Raw genomic sequence first — 18,225 nt, forward strand, 5'->3', positions numbered from 1 at the left:
AGCAAGTCTTTTTTTTGGGGGGGGGGGGGGGGAAAGTGATTTTAGTGCTTGTAAACCATCAGAAAATGAAAATAACAGTAATCATCTTTAAAAAGACGTCCGTGACGTGACCTCAGGACACTTTGCAGACTTGTTTGTTCCGACGGTGACTCTTTACACCTGTGGACAAAACAGAGGAAATAAATATTAATGATGATCTCTTTTAATAACAATTCCGTTCACGGACGATATTAGTTCGTTTAGAGCGATGCCGTCCGAAATGATTCAGCTTTTCGTGCATAACTTTCCCTTTGACCCAAATGGAGTAATTTATTATATTTAGCCAAAATATCTCAATGATTCCACAACAAACACAAAAAATGGTTGTTTTACATGACAATATTTAGTATATTTAATATATACTACTATTTACTGTTTATTATTCTTTGGGTTTATAATGATGAAAATACATCAAAGATTGTGTGTGACCAAAGAGGGCTCACTGTGTTGCTAAAGACTTACTGATGGTGTCCTGCATGGAGTCCACTGTCTGTACGGAGTTGGTCCTGGGTCCCAGTGTCGACGGCCTCTTGAGCAGTTTAAGCTTGGGAGGCGACTTCACAGTCACCTCGAAGTTGTCATCGCTCTCCAGGTGGCCGGGGGATCCCACGGGGGCGTGGCCGGCCTTGTTGGCGGGGCTGTTGATGGACAGCTTACTGGACGACAGTTTTTTGGAGAGCCTCTGCTTCAGCGTCAGTTTCTTCTTCTCCTGCGGAACGCCTTTGGGCTTCTGGAAGAACTCCTCGGGCGCCATCGACGGCAGCGGACTGAGGCGGTCCAGCTTCTCGCTACTGGTGACTTGCGGCGTTCCCGGATCCAGCATCTGAGCGTTCCGTAACAGATCCGGCCCCCTGGACGGCCCCTGCAAAGACCTGGGAGGGTGCGGGACGTCCGGGAACAGGAGGTAGTATTTGGGATTGTAGTACTTGTGGGCCGGAACTTGGATGCCCTCCTTCCGGGAGTCTCCCAAGCTGACCTGGAAGCGCGATGTGGTGGCCGGCAACGGGGGCCTTTTGGGGCCCACTTTGGAACGGACCGTGGCGCTCCTGGTGACCGGCGGGCTCACGTGGAACTCCTTGAAAAGGTCCAACTTCTCTGAGATGGCATAGAGCTCGCGGAAGTCCTGGTCGAAGAACTCCACCACCTGGCCCGTCATCACGGTGATCATGTTGCGATCCATGCGGGATGTGGCCCAGGAGAAACTACCGGAAAGACACAAGACCTTTGAGAACCGAGAACCTTTGGAAGTCCTCATTTGGATAAGAACCTTCATGTCCAAATGTCGGGATGATATTCATTCATTCTTTTTCTACCGCTTATCCTCACGAGGGTCGCGGGGGTGCTGGAGCCTATCCCAGCTGTCTTCTACACCCTGGACTGGTGGCCAGCCAATCACAGGGCACATATAGACAAACAACCATTCACACTCACATTCATACCTATGGACAATTTGGAGTCGCTAATTAACCTAGCATGTTTTTGGAATGTGGGAGGAAACCGGAGTACCCGGAGAAAACCCACGCATGCACGGGGAGAACATGCAAAATCCACACAGAGATGGCAGAGGGTGGGATTGAACTCGGGTCTCCTAGCTGTGAGGCCTGTGTGCTAACCACTCGTCCACCATGCAGCCCACAAGAACATTTAAAAAAGCAAAAATGGAAAAAATCTGCAGTAATTTTACAAACATAAAGTCAAAATATTGTGTGAAAAATGGTGTAAGTTATTAAAAATATATACATAATTTTAGTGGCATAAAGTTTAAATAATTGTAATACTGTGAGATACAAATAAAACAAAGAATAAAGTTAAATTTTTTGGAAAATTTGGGAAAAAGTTCCAATATTCTGAGAATAAAGTCCGAATATTATGGGAATAAAGTCATAATTATGACAGGAAAAGTTACAAGAGGAAAGTTGAAATAGTGTGATGCTAACCACTCGACCGCCGTGCAGCCCGGGATGATGTCATTAAAGTAAATATAATTGACCTATTATAAGATAATAATATTCACTTCAATGCAATGTATTCATATAGCTCCAAATAACATCATCAGTCATGGCGTCTTCCAGATGAAGATCACAAATCAGAAACCAGACAGAACCAAACAGAAACCAAACAGAAACCCGCATGAGGAAGCACGTGGCACTTGGAACACAACCCAGTCGTGATGCTGTCAATCATAACGGCATCATTTAAGAACTAGAATATCGAGTCACGGTTGGCGAAGCTGGGTGGGGTCTGAGTGTTTGCTGCATTGTTGCAATTTGCTTTGTGCTCAATCAGCAGGATTACACTTGCATGACACTTAAGAATGTCCAAAAAGATACACAAAAGATTATTGTAGAGCCCACCTGTAGGATCCAAACGCCACCTTGTCCCCGTCCACCAGCATGTACTTGGCGCACATGGAACCAGGAAGTCTCCCGAAGGACAGGTTGAAGCCGACTCCGGTGAGCGTTCTTGCTCGGATGTTCTGCAGCCACAGAGGGTCACAGTGGGTGGGGGTTGGGGAGACGGAAGGTAGACATTTTAATATGCAAAGTAGCTGACCGAAGTGGTTTTCCAAAGCGCATGCGTCACTTTTGAGAGTCATGGAAGACCAAACAATGTTTTCATTTTTCAGCATTTAAGCTCACCGCTTCCTTCATTTCTGTGTTATGGAAGAACGAGGCGAGGTACACCTTCGCTTATGTCGCACGAGGAAGTGTCTTTGCACAAATATAAGCAGGTGTTGATTGCACACAAACGCCCATCAACACGTTTCCCCCCTCCAATAATGAAGCCTGTTCTGCCACTAAATTGTTATAATGGAAAAAAGCGCCATTTTATGAAGATAATGTGGTAATACAATGTGGAAAATAATATAATAACAAAATATGATCGGCTGCACGGCGGCCGAGTGGTTTGCACGTAGACCTCACAGCTAGGAGACCTAGAGTTAGCAAGCTAGAGTTTTCTCCGGGTACTAGGTTAATTGGCGACTCCAAATTGTCAAAAATAAAGTTAAAATTAAATAAAAATTAATAACGACAACAACAGCGCGCACCTCACAGCTAGGAGACCAGGGTTTAATTCCACCCTCGGCCAGCCATAGAAGATGAATGACTGAAATTATATATATAATTTTAATAACTTACACCTTTTTTCACATGATATTTTGACTTTATGTTTGTAAAATTACTGCAGATTTTTCCATTTTTTTAAATGTTCTTGTGGGCTGCAAGTGGTTAGCACACAGACCTCACAGCTCAGAGACGCGAGTTCAATCCCATGTGGAGTTTTCTCCGGGTACTCGGTTAATTAGCGACTCCAAATTGTCAAAAATAAATAAAGTGCAAATTAATAACGACAACAACAACAGCAGCGCGCAGACCTCACAGCTAGGAGACCAGGGTTCAATTCCACCCCCGGCCAGCGATAGAAGATGAATGAATGACTGAAATTATATATATAATTTTAATAACTTACACCTTTTTTCACATAATATTTTGACTTTATGTTTGTAAAATTACTGCAGATTTTTTTTATAATATCCAAAAATTTCAACTTTATTCTTTTTATTTGTATCTCACAGTATTACAATTATTTAAACTTTATGCCACTAAAATTATGTATATATTTTTAATAACTTACACCATTTTTCACACAATATTTTGACTTTGTTTGTAAAATTATTGCAGATTTTTCCATTTTTGCTTTTTTAAATGTTCTTGTGCGCCGCACGGAGGACAAGTGGTTAGCACACAGGCCTCACAGCGAGGAGACCCGAGCTCAATTTCACCGTCTGCCATCTCTGTGTGGCGTTTGCATGTTCTCCACGTGAATGTGTGGGTTTTCTCCGGTTTCCTCCCACATTCCAAAAACATGCTAGGTTAATTAGCGACTCCAAATTGTCCATATGTATGAATGTGAGTGTAAATGGTTGTCTATATGTGCCCTGTGATTGGCTGGCCACCAGTCCAGGGTGTACCCCCGCTTTACCTACTTTTATATTTATACTTTTTACTACTACTTTTACTACTACATTTTTTACTGGACCCAGTACTGCTCTCTGTATTGGTCTGGCTACAGAGTCTGATTCCCCATGAGGTGGGCGGAGCTACTGGACGAGCACAGCATGGGTATGACAGACATCAACACATTTCCTGACTATCAGGTAGTTTTTACTTCCTTGTTTACATTCGTCCTGCTCGGGCTATTTTGTTGCTGCACATTTCTTTCTATTAAATATTGTTTTTTTTCATCTGGAGTGTCCTCGCCTCTGCATCCGGGGATCCAAACCCGTACACACACAGCCCTTGCTGTACAGTTTGGACACCCCCTTCCCTAAGGGAGTATTAAATGCTGTGACTAACACGGTCCACCATTTGCTGGTTGGAATTCCTTGCCGTCTTACCCGCAGGTGCTGGGCGCCGATCTGCAGCCGGGAGCACATGTCCAGGAAGTGCGGTACGCCGTGGTTGTCCAGCAGGATGTAAACGGGCACCGCACGGCGCCAGGCGGCATCCATCAGGTCCTGTAGGATCTGCAAGTCGGTGAGCAAGTCCATGACGATGGCGATCACCTGTCAGGAAGTAAACAAACAGGCAAGAAACAACCATTATGTCAAAATGTTGCGTGCTTCGGTTTTTGTATAATTTGGTTTAGGTTGGACTTTTTGGAGCGAATTTCAACGGTTTTCAGAGCATTTATTGTGTAAAACTAATCACACAACATCACGTTTAGGGATGGGAATGGGGAAACCGATTCCTGGGAATGGTTTACCAATTCTGCAAACCATTTCCCAGTTCGATTCCAGTTGGACTGACATCACCACACTGGTTGTTTACCACTGACCTATCAGTGCTAGTCATGCTAGCTCCATAGTGGTATAGTGGTATAGTGGTATAGTGGCATTGGACTGAAGATGAGCTATCTGCTCCACTGATGTTCACCAAAGGCGTGTGTTGCAAGCTTATATACGCGTTGACTGGCGAGATCAGCGATGGCTTTATTTTGTCAGGCTGCCCTGCGGCGTGTTGAGGCGTGCATGGAGACATTTGGGAACTTTTTAGCACTGAGCATAAAGAATGCAGAGACGACGTTCAAGCTCGGACTTGTGGAAGTTAAGTGTTAAGAAAACATCTTGGTGAGAAAATACCACGTGATAATACGCCTCCAACTATGCTATGTCCAAGCTTTCTCCAGCGAGGGTCACTTAGTGAAAAATGAAAGGACGCAAGTACTCGGAGAAAACCCACGCATGCACGGTGAGAACATGCAAACGCCACACAGAGATGGCCGAGGGTGGAATTGAATCCTGGTCTCCAAGCTGTGAGGTCTGTGTGCTAACCACTCCCCCCCCTGTGCAGCCTAAGGTGTAAGTTATTAAAAAAATATATATATATATAATTTTAGTGGCATAAAGTTTAAATAATTGTAATACTGTGAGATAAAATAAAACAAAATAATAAAAAATAATAAAACAACGAATAAAGTTTTTTTGGAAAATTAAGTTGGGAAAAAGTTCTAATAAATAAATAATAAAGTCCAAATATTATGGGAATAAAGTCATAACTATGATAGGAAAAGTTACAAGAGGAAAGTTGAAATAGTGCAATTGGAAGAAAAAAATAAATAAACTGTAATTCTACAATAATAAAACCAAAAAATTAAGAGGGAAAAAAAACATGGAATATTCTTAATTATGCATATTTTTCAACTAATAATATTCCTTATACAAGCACAGATTGTATGATTTGTTAGTATATTTCTACAAAAAAAAACATGATAATGGGAAGTGTAATGTGGATTTTCTATTGGATGCCTCTACATGGTGTACCTAATGAAGTGGTCTTTCCTTTCTTTCTTTCGTTCTTTGAATGGAACGAGAGTTTCCAGACTGGAGCAAAACTCCAAGACTGCAAACAAGGCGGAGTCCGTGTTAAACGTACAAACACGTACACAGGCGCATAAAACACACTGGCACTTTCTCCACTTAAAATTCTACGAGTGTGCCGAGTCAGATCTCTGGCAACCGACGTGAAGACAACAATCTGGAGGAGAAAGTGTAATCGGGGTGAAGAGTGGGAAGGAAAGAAAGGAGTTTTTCCAGCATTAATTAAGTCCCGAGCCCGAGTTGTGCAATAACAGTCAGTAAAACAAGCCTGTCACTGACCCAGTTCTAGCCTAGGCCGGTCCGAGCGTAGCAGGAGGAAGGGATGAGTCAGCGGAGCGGTGCCACTCGGTGAGCAAACATTAAAGTCAGGAAGTATAAACACACAAAAGCACTGGAGGCCCTTTTTAATGGAGGCGTGAGCACGTATTAATCACTTACATCCTCACTGCCTCCTTTATTCTTTCATTATTTATTCTATTCATTTAATTACACAAGCAGGGAGGCCCGCTGAAAGAAACTCAATAATTGGTGTACTTTTACTATGAAACTGTACTGCCATCTTTGTAGCCACGTTTACATGAGTTTTTCTCTTTCCGAAAGCAATGGTATACATGGAAAGGAATATTCCAATCGCGTGTCTACATGCGCCGCTATAATCAACTAGATAGTCAATGGGGCATGCGCAGTAAAACGTAAACACCAACATCACGTGATACCGACTTCCTCGAGTTTTTCTTTCACTTGTTGGAATAACTCCTTATTGCTAGTTTTTCCTTCATCCAGTCTTGAAATTTAGTTTGAATCAAAAACAAACTTTCCGCAGCAGTCCAGTGTCGATTGCTCGCCTCCATTTTTAAAACTGAAGAACGTCTGGAGCTGCGTGTTACGTCAGATGTCAGCATTCGCTGAAAGAACGCATCCGGGAACAGGAAAAGATAAAGTTCAATCTTGCTAATATTTTATAATTAAGCTCGGCACATGTTTTATATAGATATGTATTTTCTTTTTTAATAAAACTGGACTTGTGAATGGCGTATAGAAGGGTTTAGATTCTGTTCCACAGATGGCGCTAATGCACACGAAAGCTGCTTGCCAACCGCCAATAAACAACAGAAGAAGAAAAACACCACGAAGAAGAACGCAGTCTGACAACTTTCCGTTTGAGCGGGTACAAGATACCTCAATCGGATCGGGGAAAGGAATATTCCACCCCTGTGAATCCGATTATATATTCATTCGGATTTGCACTTTTCTTTCGGAATGAGGTGTATACAAAGGTTACATTCTTTCCGTTTGAGCAAATAACCCGAATGGACTTGGAATATTTGGGTCCATGTAAACGTGGCTTGTGTGGAGGTTTTCTCCGGGTACTCCAGTTTCCTCCCACATTCCAAAAACATGCTAGGTTAATTGGCGAATCTAAATCGTCCATAGGTATGAATGTGAGTGTGAATGGTTGTTTGTTTATATGTGCCCTGTGATTGGCTGGCCACCAGTCCAGGGTGAATTGAATTGTTATTAATTGGAACAAGTTTTAACAGCAGAATACAACAAATAGAAGTGTAATGGAAGCTAACAATTAGCGTAATGACGTAGCGTAATGGTTAAACCTCAACGTGCAGCGACGTGCTCACATCCACAGCGAATTCCGAGTCTCCCAAGATTTTGACTGCCAGATTTGGAGGGAATTTTTGGGGTACCAAAGTATTTCAGAGGAGACAAATCAGAGTTGATCAAGTAGCTTTGCTAGTATAGGGTCTCACAGAAAGTCATATTTTTTTTTCAAAGATGTGTATTTCCCCCATTCCGGTGTTAAAAAAAATACTTTGCATTGTGAAAGAAGCCAGCTCTGGAGCCGTGGGTTGCTGACCTCTGTACTAGTGTAAACTAATAAAGCTGCATCCTGGAACTACTTGGCAGACCTTGAAATAAGCCATGCTTGCCAGATATAAGATAAACAGTGGGAAAGGTAGACCACTTTATGCATTAGTGGTCCCGGAACACAACAAAACAACACAAAAACTGTCCAGGATGCACATCCTCAGCAAAATGCAAAATACCAGGTTCATCCTCGGCCTCGAACACACCCCTTTAATCAATATGTCCAACTCAAACAAAGCTAAACAAAGCCAACATGCAGCAACAGTAAGCTCCTTGGCAGAGGTAACCATGGTAATTATAAGGCTCCAACTATCATGGCCATTTCATTTCACATGAGCGGAATCAAACAGTACACTATTTTATTGTTCATATGGCATAATGCGCCTTTCATGACGTGGACCAGCACGCCAGTTGGTGGACGTACAAACACACCATTGTGCCATGGAGACACAATAAAGCAGAAACTCTCAAATCCAACAAAAGCCACTCATTATTCCCATTGGAAGTCATTCATGGACTCATCTGTTCCAGGGTCAAACTGTGGCCGTCCTAAAGCTTTATTTATATTAAATGTGAATTTAGCATTCTCATGTGTTCTAAAAGTGGGAAAAGAAGGGATGCTGTATTACTGCTCTGACATTTTAACTTATATTATTATAATATTTTCATCTTCTTCTCCTTGTAGTACTACTGATAAAAGTTAAAAACAAAGCTCACCTTGGTGGCCCCCTGTATGAGTCTGCGCACCACTTCCTTAATGTGGGGCCCGTTGTCTTTGGGTGGATGCGTGTGGACCGCCACCCGGGTCACTCCCTTGAAGAACCCCCAACTGGGCCAGCCTATGTCCAGAGGCGGCACCTCCGTGTCCGACATCTGGGGCCAGTAGGTGGAATGAACCCCCGAGTCCTCCGGGGACGACATGGAGTTTGATTCCACCGCCGCTGCTGCGTGGTCCTCCTCGCCGATTTCCTCGTAGTGCTTGAACGTGCTAGTCAATATTTTGACCTCTCTGGCCGACAGGAAGTCCCTGGTATTGTCCTCCTTCAAGCGCATTTTGAAGGCGCCATCGCCGTTCTTTAGGAGCTCCTCGACGGCGGCGCGGTGCTCCTCGCTGTAGTAGAACTCCGGCTTGGTCTCCGGGACCGGGGCCCCTATGTGGCCGTCCTCCATGCACATGAGTTGGGATTCGGCCATGGCTGCGGCCCGGCAGAGTCGCTGTCAAGTGCCCGGAGGTGTTCGTCCCACTTGACTGAAAGCGGCGGTGGATGAGTCAGTGCAGCCGGGAAAGTTACCTGCTCGGTAAGGGGCGTGGACGTAACATGATGCCTTCAAGGACAGACTGAATTTAAAATAAAAACTATTTTCAAAAGCAATACTAGCCTGTGATTATCGTAAAGCCTTAGTGGTTTACACTAATATTTTTACACTCAAACTTTTGCAAGCCACGCGAGTCGTCGGTTTGTGGAAACAATTAGAAATTTCCCAGCCGCGCTGAAATGCATCAGGCCTTTTAAGCCTCTCTTGAATTCTGCTTTTGTTTACAAGTTTCTCTGCTGTCATAGAGTTCAAAGGTTAGTTTTATATGAACAATAACACTGTCACATGCTGTCGTGGAACATTGCTTCTATCCACTCGGCTCTTAGAACCGTATTTAAACACTTTTCACACTGTCACTTGATTTATGATTTTTGTTGTTGGTCGTCATTAAACAATATGCTTATTACGGTGCTTTGCTTGATGTAATGCATATTTACCTTAAAGAAGTTGGCTCGATTTAAGACGTGTGTGTATTTGTGTGTCAAGGCAACAAGTTGGTCTTGATTCTTGTTGGTGTCAGTTTACTTCCGTCAACAGCAGTGGAGCTTGGCGTCACGTGATGCTGGTAGAACTACTGGAAATAGTTGATTATTTTATCTCTTTCAATAGTGCATTTTGGAACCAAATTAATATTATTGTAATTCATCAAATGCTTACCTTTTGGATGCTTTCCGATATTTTATTTTACAACAAAAAACACGCCATTCATTAAAATAGTTTAATTATTTGTAGCTTAATAGAAACCATTTGACTGTAAAAGTACAAAGAAAGCGAAAGAAATGTATTAGCCTCTAATTGAGTTGTACTTTTTCTTGTTTATGTAACTGCTTGTTGGTATATGTTGACCTACATTAGACATATAATTAGCACGTTTAAACACCTGATAGTGAAGAATATCAAAGCTCGCACAGCTCTTAAGTCTATTTTGGGAATATTTTTCTAAATACTGGACTGTTTTCTTTATGTAATTACTCCGTCGGACACATGAGGGCAGCAGGCTGCAAGAAAAAAATATTTTCCACCAAACGTTGAAACACTGAAAAATGCAGCCTTGTGTCCTTTTTCTTTTTACATTGCATTTGTCAATTGTCTTGCATTTTCAAATGTTTTATTATATTTTATATATTAATTTTTAATATTAATTTTTAATATTAATTTTTAATATTAATTTTTATTTATTTATTTATTTATTTATTTATTTATTTATTTATTTATTTATTTATTTATTTATTTATTTATTATTACACATTTTCCAATATTTTTAGGATTAGACTACCATGAGAAAAAAAAGTGTTGTTTGTACTTTTTTTCCGTTCTTTTGTAATCAGCAGGAGAACATGGGTAAGTTTCAGGAAAATATCAGTTCCCAACTACAGAATTTTTTTGTGAAAAGATACATTTCAAGCATAACTTTCACTTTGGCACTCCCAGTGGTAACTGGGAGGAAATGGAAGGCTGGAGAGGAGGTGCAGTGGGAAGAGTCCAATGGGCAGCAGTGGAGGTGCGGCAGACAGGCGTGTTGTGACCATGCTGCTGTGTGTGCCTGTTAGTAATATAGTCCATATAGTTATATAAAAGTTATAGCTTACGATACTTTATGATACTAAATGTGTGTGCACATCACAAAAGGCGCTTTACTAGCTTTCACTGTGATGCAGCACAGTAGTACAGTAGTACACCACCGCATACTCCAAGCACATTGGGTCAATAACTGGGGCGTCACGGCTACAGCACGTGGAAACAACCTCATGATTGTTAGCTAGCTCGCAACTGCAAAGCCACAACAGTCCCTAATTGACTCCAGGAAACAATCTCATTATTCCCACAGATCCTCACCCCTGTATTTATTCAAGATGATAACATGACTCCCCCTTACCGTGCAAGAGCCCAGACATAATAACCGCAGCCATTAGTTTCATTTGCTGTCATTGTCCTCTTGTGCCAAACAGCAAATTAGAGAAAGGGGTCGCGTTCACACAAAAGGTCTGTCTGCGACGGAACCATTAACACCTGAGACCCACATGAGGTTCTTGTTGCCTGCAAATGTAATTGATTTATTACATTAAATGTGATTTATTTCCAAGGCTGCACAGTAGCATGCTTGACTAGCACTGCGACCTCACCAGGAAGTTACTACAGTATAGTGTTGCTTAGTATTTCATGAAAATGCTATATTAACTTCACTGTGGACTAAATTGTTTTTGATGTTTATGACAAATAATGTCCATAAGTCCATACATATTTGCAGCAAAAAAAAACAAAACACTGTCGAGTGGATGTTTTGTCGTCTTCTCAGGACAAAAATCTATGAGTCAAGCAAACACATTGCCTACAGAATACTTAAACGTTTTGACACTTTTTGTTTGCACTCTTTCTTGAGAGGGTGTTTGAAGTCTCTTGGTGCCACAAAGCTGCGACTGTCTGCGTTTTGCCACATACACACACACACACGCACACACACACACACAGATCCGAGTTAACGGACCCCTTGACGCTGAATGGCAGCTTGGTGCTGAGGGCTGGGTGAGGCGTTTCCACCTGTTTAAACAAAGCTTTATGAGAGCTGTCATGGAGCTAGATCGGGTATTCACACACACACACACACACACACACACACACACACACACACACACACACACACATGCCTAGGCCTGTCATGATCACAAATTTTGCTTGACTTTCCTGGGAATTATTGCCAGTAAACAACATTATTGTCCATATTGTTGCGAGACCATTTTTTTCATTAATGTAATTCTAATATTCATTCATTCATTTTCTACCGCTTATCCTCACAAGGGTCGCGGGGGGGTGCTGGAGCCTATCACATCTGTCTTCAGGCGAGAGGCAGGGTACACCTTGGACTGGTGGCCAGCCAATCACAGGGCACATATAGACAAACAACCATTCACACTCACATTCATACCTATGGACAATTTGGAGTCGCCAATTAACCTAGCATGTTTTTGGAATGTGGGAGGAAACCGGAGTACCCGGAGAAAACCCACGGGGCGAACATTCACAGAGATGGCTGAGGGTGGAATTGAACTCGGGTCTCATAGCTGTGAGGCCTGTGTGCTAACCACTCGGTCACCATGCAGCCCACAAGAACATTTAAGAAAGCAAAAATGGAAAAATCTGCAGTAATTTTACAAACATAAAGTCAAAATATTGTGTGAAAAAAGGTATAAGTTATTTTGAAGAAATATATAATTTTAGTGGCATAAAGGTTAAATAATTGTAATACTGTGAGATACAAATAAAACAAATAATTGTTTAAATTAAGTTGGGAAAAATTCCAATATTCTGAGAATAAATTCCAAATATTATGGGAATAAAGTAATAATTATGAGAGGAAAAGTTACAAGAGGAAAGTTGAAATAGTGCAATTGGGAGAAAAAGAAAAGAAAACAGCATAGATGGGAAAAAATAAACTGTAATTCTACAATAATAAAACCAAAAAATTAAGAGGAAAAAAAAACATAATTCAGTGAGATTACAGAGAATAAACTTGATAAATGATGGAGGGAAATATAATAATTTAGTAGCAAGCGTCAAAGTAGCTCTGTCCCAATGCCGTGCATTGTTCGCTTGCTCATACAGTAAACCTCGGATATATCGGACTCGGATATATCGGAAATTCGCTCACAACGGACAGATAAAAAAGAACCGATTTTTCTGTAATGCATTTCCAATAAAATTTCATTGCATATATCGGATTTTTTATAACGGATTTCGCCTATTTCGGACAAAATCTCCAGTCCTGTTCCAATGCATTTCCATTAAATTTCCCTCGCATATATCGGATGGCCGCATCGACGTAATTTGCAGCGTTGCCTGCGCGTCCAGGTACATTGGAAACATAGTCAAGGAAGTGCCTTTTTATAACGGATAAAATCCGATTTACGCATATACCGGATATAAATCCGATATATGCGTAAAACGGACATTTTCCAGTATACGCATATAATGGATTTCGCTTATATCGGACAAAACCAGTGGGACAATTGAATCCGATATATCCAAGGTTTACTGTATTTGCTTGTTTTCTCATGTTACAAAGCACAGAAAAGCACATAAAGACTGTGAATGATGGGAAAAATTCCAGAAAAACTGCAGTTCCCCTTTAAGAAAAATGACAACAAACCTGGAGTCCATGTCAGCCAAGTAAAATGAAATGAGAGTTTTTGCAAGTTCAGTATAGTCGGAATGTCTTCTGTCATTTAGAGAGTGGTCCACATTTCCTTAATGGACTGGGTGTAATCCCAGGCCTCAGCCTCTCATTGATCTGACTGTCGTTAGAGACGAACGGACGCCGTGCACTGATGGATGAGTGCCGTGTGTACAAAGATAGACAGCCCGGTATCAATCTTCAGGTCCAAGGTAAAGACCCGCACACTGCTGAACATACGATGTGTTATTGATTGGGATGGTTGCACATGGGGTCGCATCCCCTGAAGGCCAAGGTCCGCCGCTCACAAATAATTCAACATGCAGACACTTGGGGAGTCACGCGCGTCATGTCAACGCTTACAAGATAATCAAAGATATCGTTTTTACGCTTGACTACAGTATTTTCAAGAACATTGTGTGTTTTGGAGAAAATAGGAAAACTCTTTAAACAAAAACCTTAACAGACCTCTGTATAGATTTTTTTATAGCATAAATGCAGAAGGCTTGAGGCTTCATCCGAAAAGTTGTCAAAAAGTTAATTCGCCATACCAAGCTTTTAATCGCGGCCTTTGTAGGCAGAATTGTAGGTGTGTCCCATTATGTGTAATAATTAGCTGCCTCTCTTTATCTGTTTGAATATCTTTAGAACACCCAGAAATGACAATGATTATGGTTCCAAAAAAAGTGGAAATTTCCTTCAAATACTTTTGATAAATTAAAGTTTATTGCTGTTGAGATGGTCTACTAGCATTATTATGCCACATATTAGAATTACGGGCAGCACAGCGGTCGAGTGGTTAGCGCGCAGACCTCACAGCTAGGAGACCAGGGTTCAATTCCACCCTCGGCCATCTCTGTGTGGAGTTTGCATGTTCTCCCCGTGCATGGTGTACCCCGCCTCTCACCCAAAGACAGCTGGGATAGGCTCCAGCACCCCCTGCGACCCTTGTGTAAGGATAAGCGGTAGAAAATGAATGAATGAATGTTCTTGTTGAATGTGCCAATCAAAAAAAACAGCCGAAGGTCATAAATGGCCCTTGTGCCGCACTTTGGACACACCTGCTTAATGTCATAAAAGTACAATCGTATTTACTAAGGGTGTGGAAAATAATGTATATTAATTGATTCACCGATTTGCATGTGCATGGATGCAATTGATGGGTGAAATCTAGATTCATCTCGATGCGTTTGTGGGTATCAGTAAAATCCAAAACTTCACCCCATCTGCTGTTCCCCAGGCGCCATAAATGCACCATCATTATTTGGCCTTTTGAATTGAATACGGACGGAAGCCGCGAGGCACATACAACTACTAGTAAAACAGCATGGACGTTCACACTCAAGCAGCAGCGAGGAAGTTTCTATATTTGGCCCACCCGCGACGTTTAAATGGAATGTTCGGAAACACTACGGATACGCAAAGAACGGCGGGAAACTCGACAAAACGTCCGCCATTTGCGAAGAATGCCGCGTTAAGAAGCCGTACAACGGTAACACGACAAACATGCAGACCCCCTTAGTCAAGTCTACCGCCGCCTCCCCGTCTAGTTCCTCGTCGGACACCGGGGAAAAATCAAGCAAATCAGGTCAGTGGATCTTCAGCTGCTTTCCAAATTGTCCAGGAGCTATTTGTCCGTCCCTGCAACAAGTGTCCCCCCCCAATTTTAAAAGGGTATAAGTTGTTTTACACTATCTGCTCCTCACTATTGTATTAGCCTACTTGCTAGCTCATTCGTATTAGCATACAGGAATATAAACAAACTGTTGAAAGTGTCACTTTAACTTTGTTGTTGCTGTTATGTATTTTTTGTTTTATTATTTTACTCCATCACTGAACCACTGATATTGTAATTGCATAGCCGATGTGAAATTGTGGGGAAAAGTTGTTGTTTTAAGATGGCAAAAAGAATAGTCAAGAAGTGGTGCATAGTAAAAAAAAGATAAACTAAAGCACTTTAGTTGAATTTACTGCCAAGTGCCTATAAGGAATAATGCCAAATCCTTTTTGTAGGACCATACTGAATACATTTTTTTCCCTTTTGCTTATTTGCATCATATGCAAGAAATTGCACCATATCGTATCGCCAGAAAATTCCATGTATCGTTAAAGTATCGTACCGCTGGGCGTGCTTCGATATGTGTATCGAATCGTCCTCGGTGCTGAGATTCACACCCCTAGTATTTACTTGTTTTTGGCATATCATATCAGCAAATGTACGAATGTTGCTCGTCACCATAGCAACAGTTTTCATGTTTGCACCGTCTCCTCCATTGATGGTGGCATAGTGCAGAAATGACCCTCATTTGAATACAATGCATATTCATCACGTCCAGATGACGCATGGATAAAGACTGGGTCAAAGTGGATGGCAGGATGAAGAAATAGTGGGAGTGCATGGACACACACACACACACACACACACACACACACACACACACACACACACACACACACACACACACACACACACACACACACACACACACACACACACACACCTGCCAGGCGGGGGGGTTGAATAATTCAGCAGGACAAAGGTGTTTTTGAGGGCATGTGTGTGTGTCGAGTGTCTGCCACAACTTGTATGATGCATTAGGAGCTCCGGTGTTTGACACCATTAGCTAATAGGGGTGTCACGAGATGAGATTCTAAAAAAAAAAGTTTTTATGATAATAAATAAATAAAAATGAATTGGATTTTGGATTTTGCTAGCCTCCATGTGCAAGCGTGTCAGTTTTTAAGTTGCGGAGTCTTCGTCCCCACAAGTGAACAGAAAACGGTGTGGGTTCACAGAAATTCATAGCAAGAATTGCTGCTCTTTGATACAGTTGAAAAGTCAGCACTTGAAGAAATGCTGCAAATGTTTGATACAAATTGCCTTGAGAAAATACATATCCCAAATGTGCTATCATGTGTATCAGGAAGTGATCGATTCGGAAGTGAAGTGAAATTATTGATTTTTACATTTGTGTTTGCTAGAACAGTGAAAAGTGACTTTTCCATAAAATGGCACCTGTAAGTGTAAAGCCAGTCTTTGAAGTATCATTTTCAGGATGATTTAGCGGATATTTTTTCCATTTCTCTCTTTGTCAAAAGTCATTTTTGTTCCTTCTTGACTGCTTTTCTGCCTGCTGTGCTTGCAGCAGCACTTCAGCTGGCAACAGCATGCAGTTCCAGCAATTTGCTCCAATAGGGAGCGACTTAAAGGAATTGTGATGGGGGGGGAAAAATGCTTTCGGCTCAGCTGCTTTAGTGTCTCTCTAGGTGGCCCCGGCGGTGAACACAAAAACATGAACACTACTAAGGTTTTCAGTATTTCAATCCCATCACCTTTCCCCTCCAGTGCTGAGTTGAGCCTGCGGCGGTGTTGTGCGTGATGCCGTGTACGGACGGTCCGGGTCATACGGTCGCCCTTCAATGCCAGGGTCACCAGATGGTCCAACCACATGGAGCTGGCTTCCTCGTTATGTAGCATCACTCTGCTCCTCCAGGACTTTGCTCTTTTAGCCTGAGTTGGTCCTGGAAGGTCGCAACTGATCACAAATGTTGACTAACTTGTCTTTTTTTTTCTTCTGAGGTTGTTGTCTTATGACGTGTTTTTGTCCTTTTTTTTATTTTTATTTTTTTTACTCCAAACGATGCCAAACATGGAGGAAATGGATCACAAGCAGAAACGGTGTTGAGGTCCATGCAACCTTGGTTCGTAGGATGGATGAAGTAGAGTATGGCCAACAAGACTGATGTCAGCAAGTAGTCGTGTTTTGGATCATCATCTAAAAATGACTGACCACTTTCTTCCATTTCTTTTTTAGCAAAATGACCATCACAATTTTATTGATTTGAAATAGCGTTAGCTTTCAGTAAATATGACCTTATGCTGCAAATTCAAGACATGACCACCATTTTTGGTTCTTCACAACCAGTGCAATGCTGTCAAATTCTGTTGTACACAATAATGTGGAATGGTGCATTTTAAGTTTTAATAAAAAAAAAAAATACTGGTTTCATTGGGAAGTTTGTTCAATGACACTGAAATTGTTCTCTAAAAGTTGATGACTTGAAAATTATGATTTTATTTCTTCTGGTTTAGGGAGTTTTATGTCCTTTTTGAGCGCTAGTCGTGAACTTTTGATGAGCTGATAAACAGCCTATTAAATTTTTATTGTTATTTTCAATAAATTACTTTTTCAAAGTGCTTTTTGGATCACTCCCCCTTTTTGCCTTTTTATTGTGAAAATACAATACACATAAATGTGTATAGTTTATTTCACTCTTAAATCAGTGGTTGCCAAACTTTTTATTTTTTTTACATTTTTTTACAGTCAGGTAATTTGACCTGAAGTCATGCACCCCAGACTCCTGCACACTTAAACATAAAGCGTATTATATTAATTAACATGAATATTGAAGGCAATTCATATGTTTGTCCATTTTATAGTAATGTGTATTTTGCATGGTAACATTAGGATAGTTTGACATGAGCACTGATAAATGGTTATCCTACCATTATCTTTTATCCCCCCCCCCCTCCGCTTTTTTTTTTGCTTTTGTATATTGTAGCTCTACCTAAAACCTCATAAGATCCAAATGTGCAAAAGTTATTTTTCACTGGTCTTAAGATTTTGATTTATTAGTGCAACAAATGTTTAGTTTACATTCAAATCCCAAACTGTGCAGTGGGGGCTTTCCTTTAATCTTCCATTACCCTTTCAGGTCTTCTTTCCCAGGCCTCTTGTGCTCGGTGATTACAATCAGACAACTGCTCCACCAGATGATGGTCTGAGGCGGCAGATGCGGCAAATGTCACTCTCGCCCGTGCCAACACCGATTGGTCCCATCCTTAAGCCCCCCCATTTGATGGCTGGATCACCGGAATTGACAATAAAGTACAGCGGTGGACGGGTGTTAAATGTCAGAGGGGGAGGGGATGAGACGC

At 41.6% G+C, this 18,225-nt stretch overlaps 2 protein-coding genes across 2 annotated transcripts in view; one reads left to right on the forward strand and one right to left on the reverse strand.

Moving 5' to 3' along the window:
• Positions 1 to 21: 21 nt before the first annotated feature.
• Positions 22 to 9,648, reverse strand: LOC131124675 (protein FAM83F-like). The gene is made up of 6 exons (XM_058065572.1): positions 9,556 to 9,648; positions 8,519 to 9,093; positions 4,439 to 4,606; positions 2,394 to 2,515; positions 502 to 1,241; positions 22 to 159 (listed from the first exon to the last, which is right to left on the reverse strand). The coding sequence occupies exons 2-6, from the start codon at positions 8,993 to 8,995 to the stop codon at positions 113 to 115; spliced, it is 1,554 nt and encodes a 517-aa protein (XP_057921555.1). The 5' UTR covers positions 8,996 to 9,093; positions 9,556 to 9,648; the 3' UTR covers positions 22 to 112.
• Positions 9,649 to 14,692: 5,044 nt separating this feature from the next.
• LOC131109088 (voltage-dependent T-type calcium channel subunit alpha-1I-like) overlaps positions 14,693 to 18,225 on the forward strand; it is a 161,769-nt gene continuing 158,236 nt past the window's right edge. The window contains exon 1 of the mRNA XM_058060719.1: positions 14,693 to 14,874. Within this exon, the coding sequence (XP_057916702.1) occupies positions 14,793 to 14,874 (82 nt within the window). The 5' untranslated portion in view covers positions 14,693 to 14,792. The remainder of the gene's footprint in view (positions 14,875 to 18,225) is intronic.

The sequence above is a fragment of the Doryrhamphus excisus genome, chromosome 1 (genome assembly GCF_030265055.1).
Source record: "Doryrhamphus excisus isolate RoL2022-K1 chromosome 1, RoL_Dexc_1.0, whole genome shotgun sequence".
Taxonomy (NCBI): Eukaryota; Metazoa; Chordata; class Actinopteri; order Syngnathiformes; family Syngnathidae; genus Doryrhamphus; species Doryrhamphus excisus.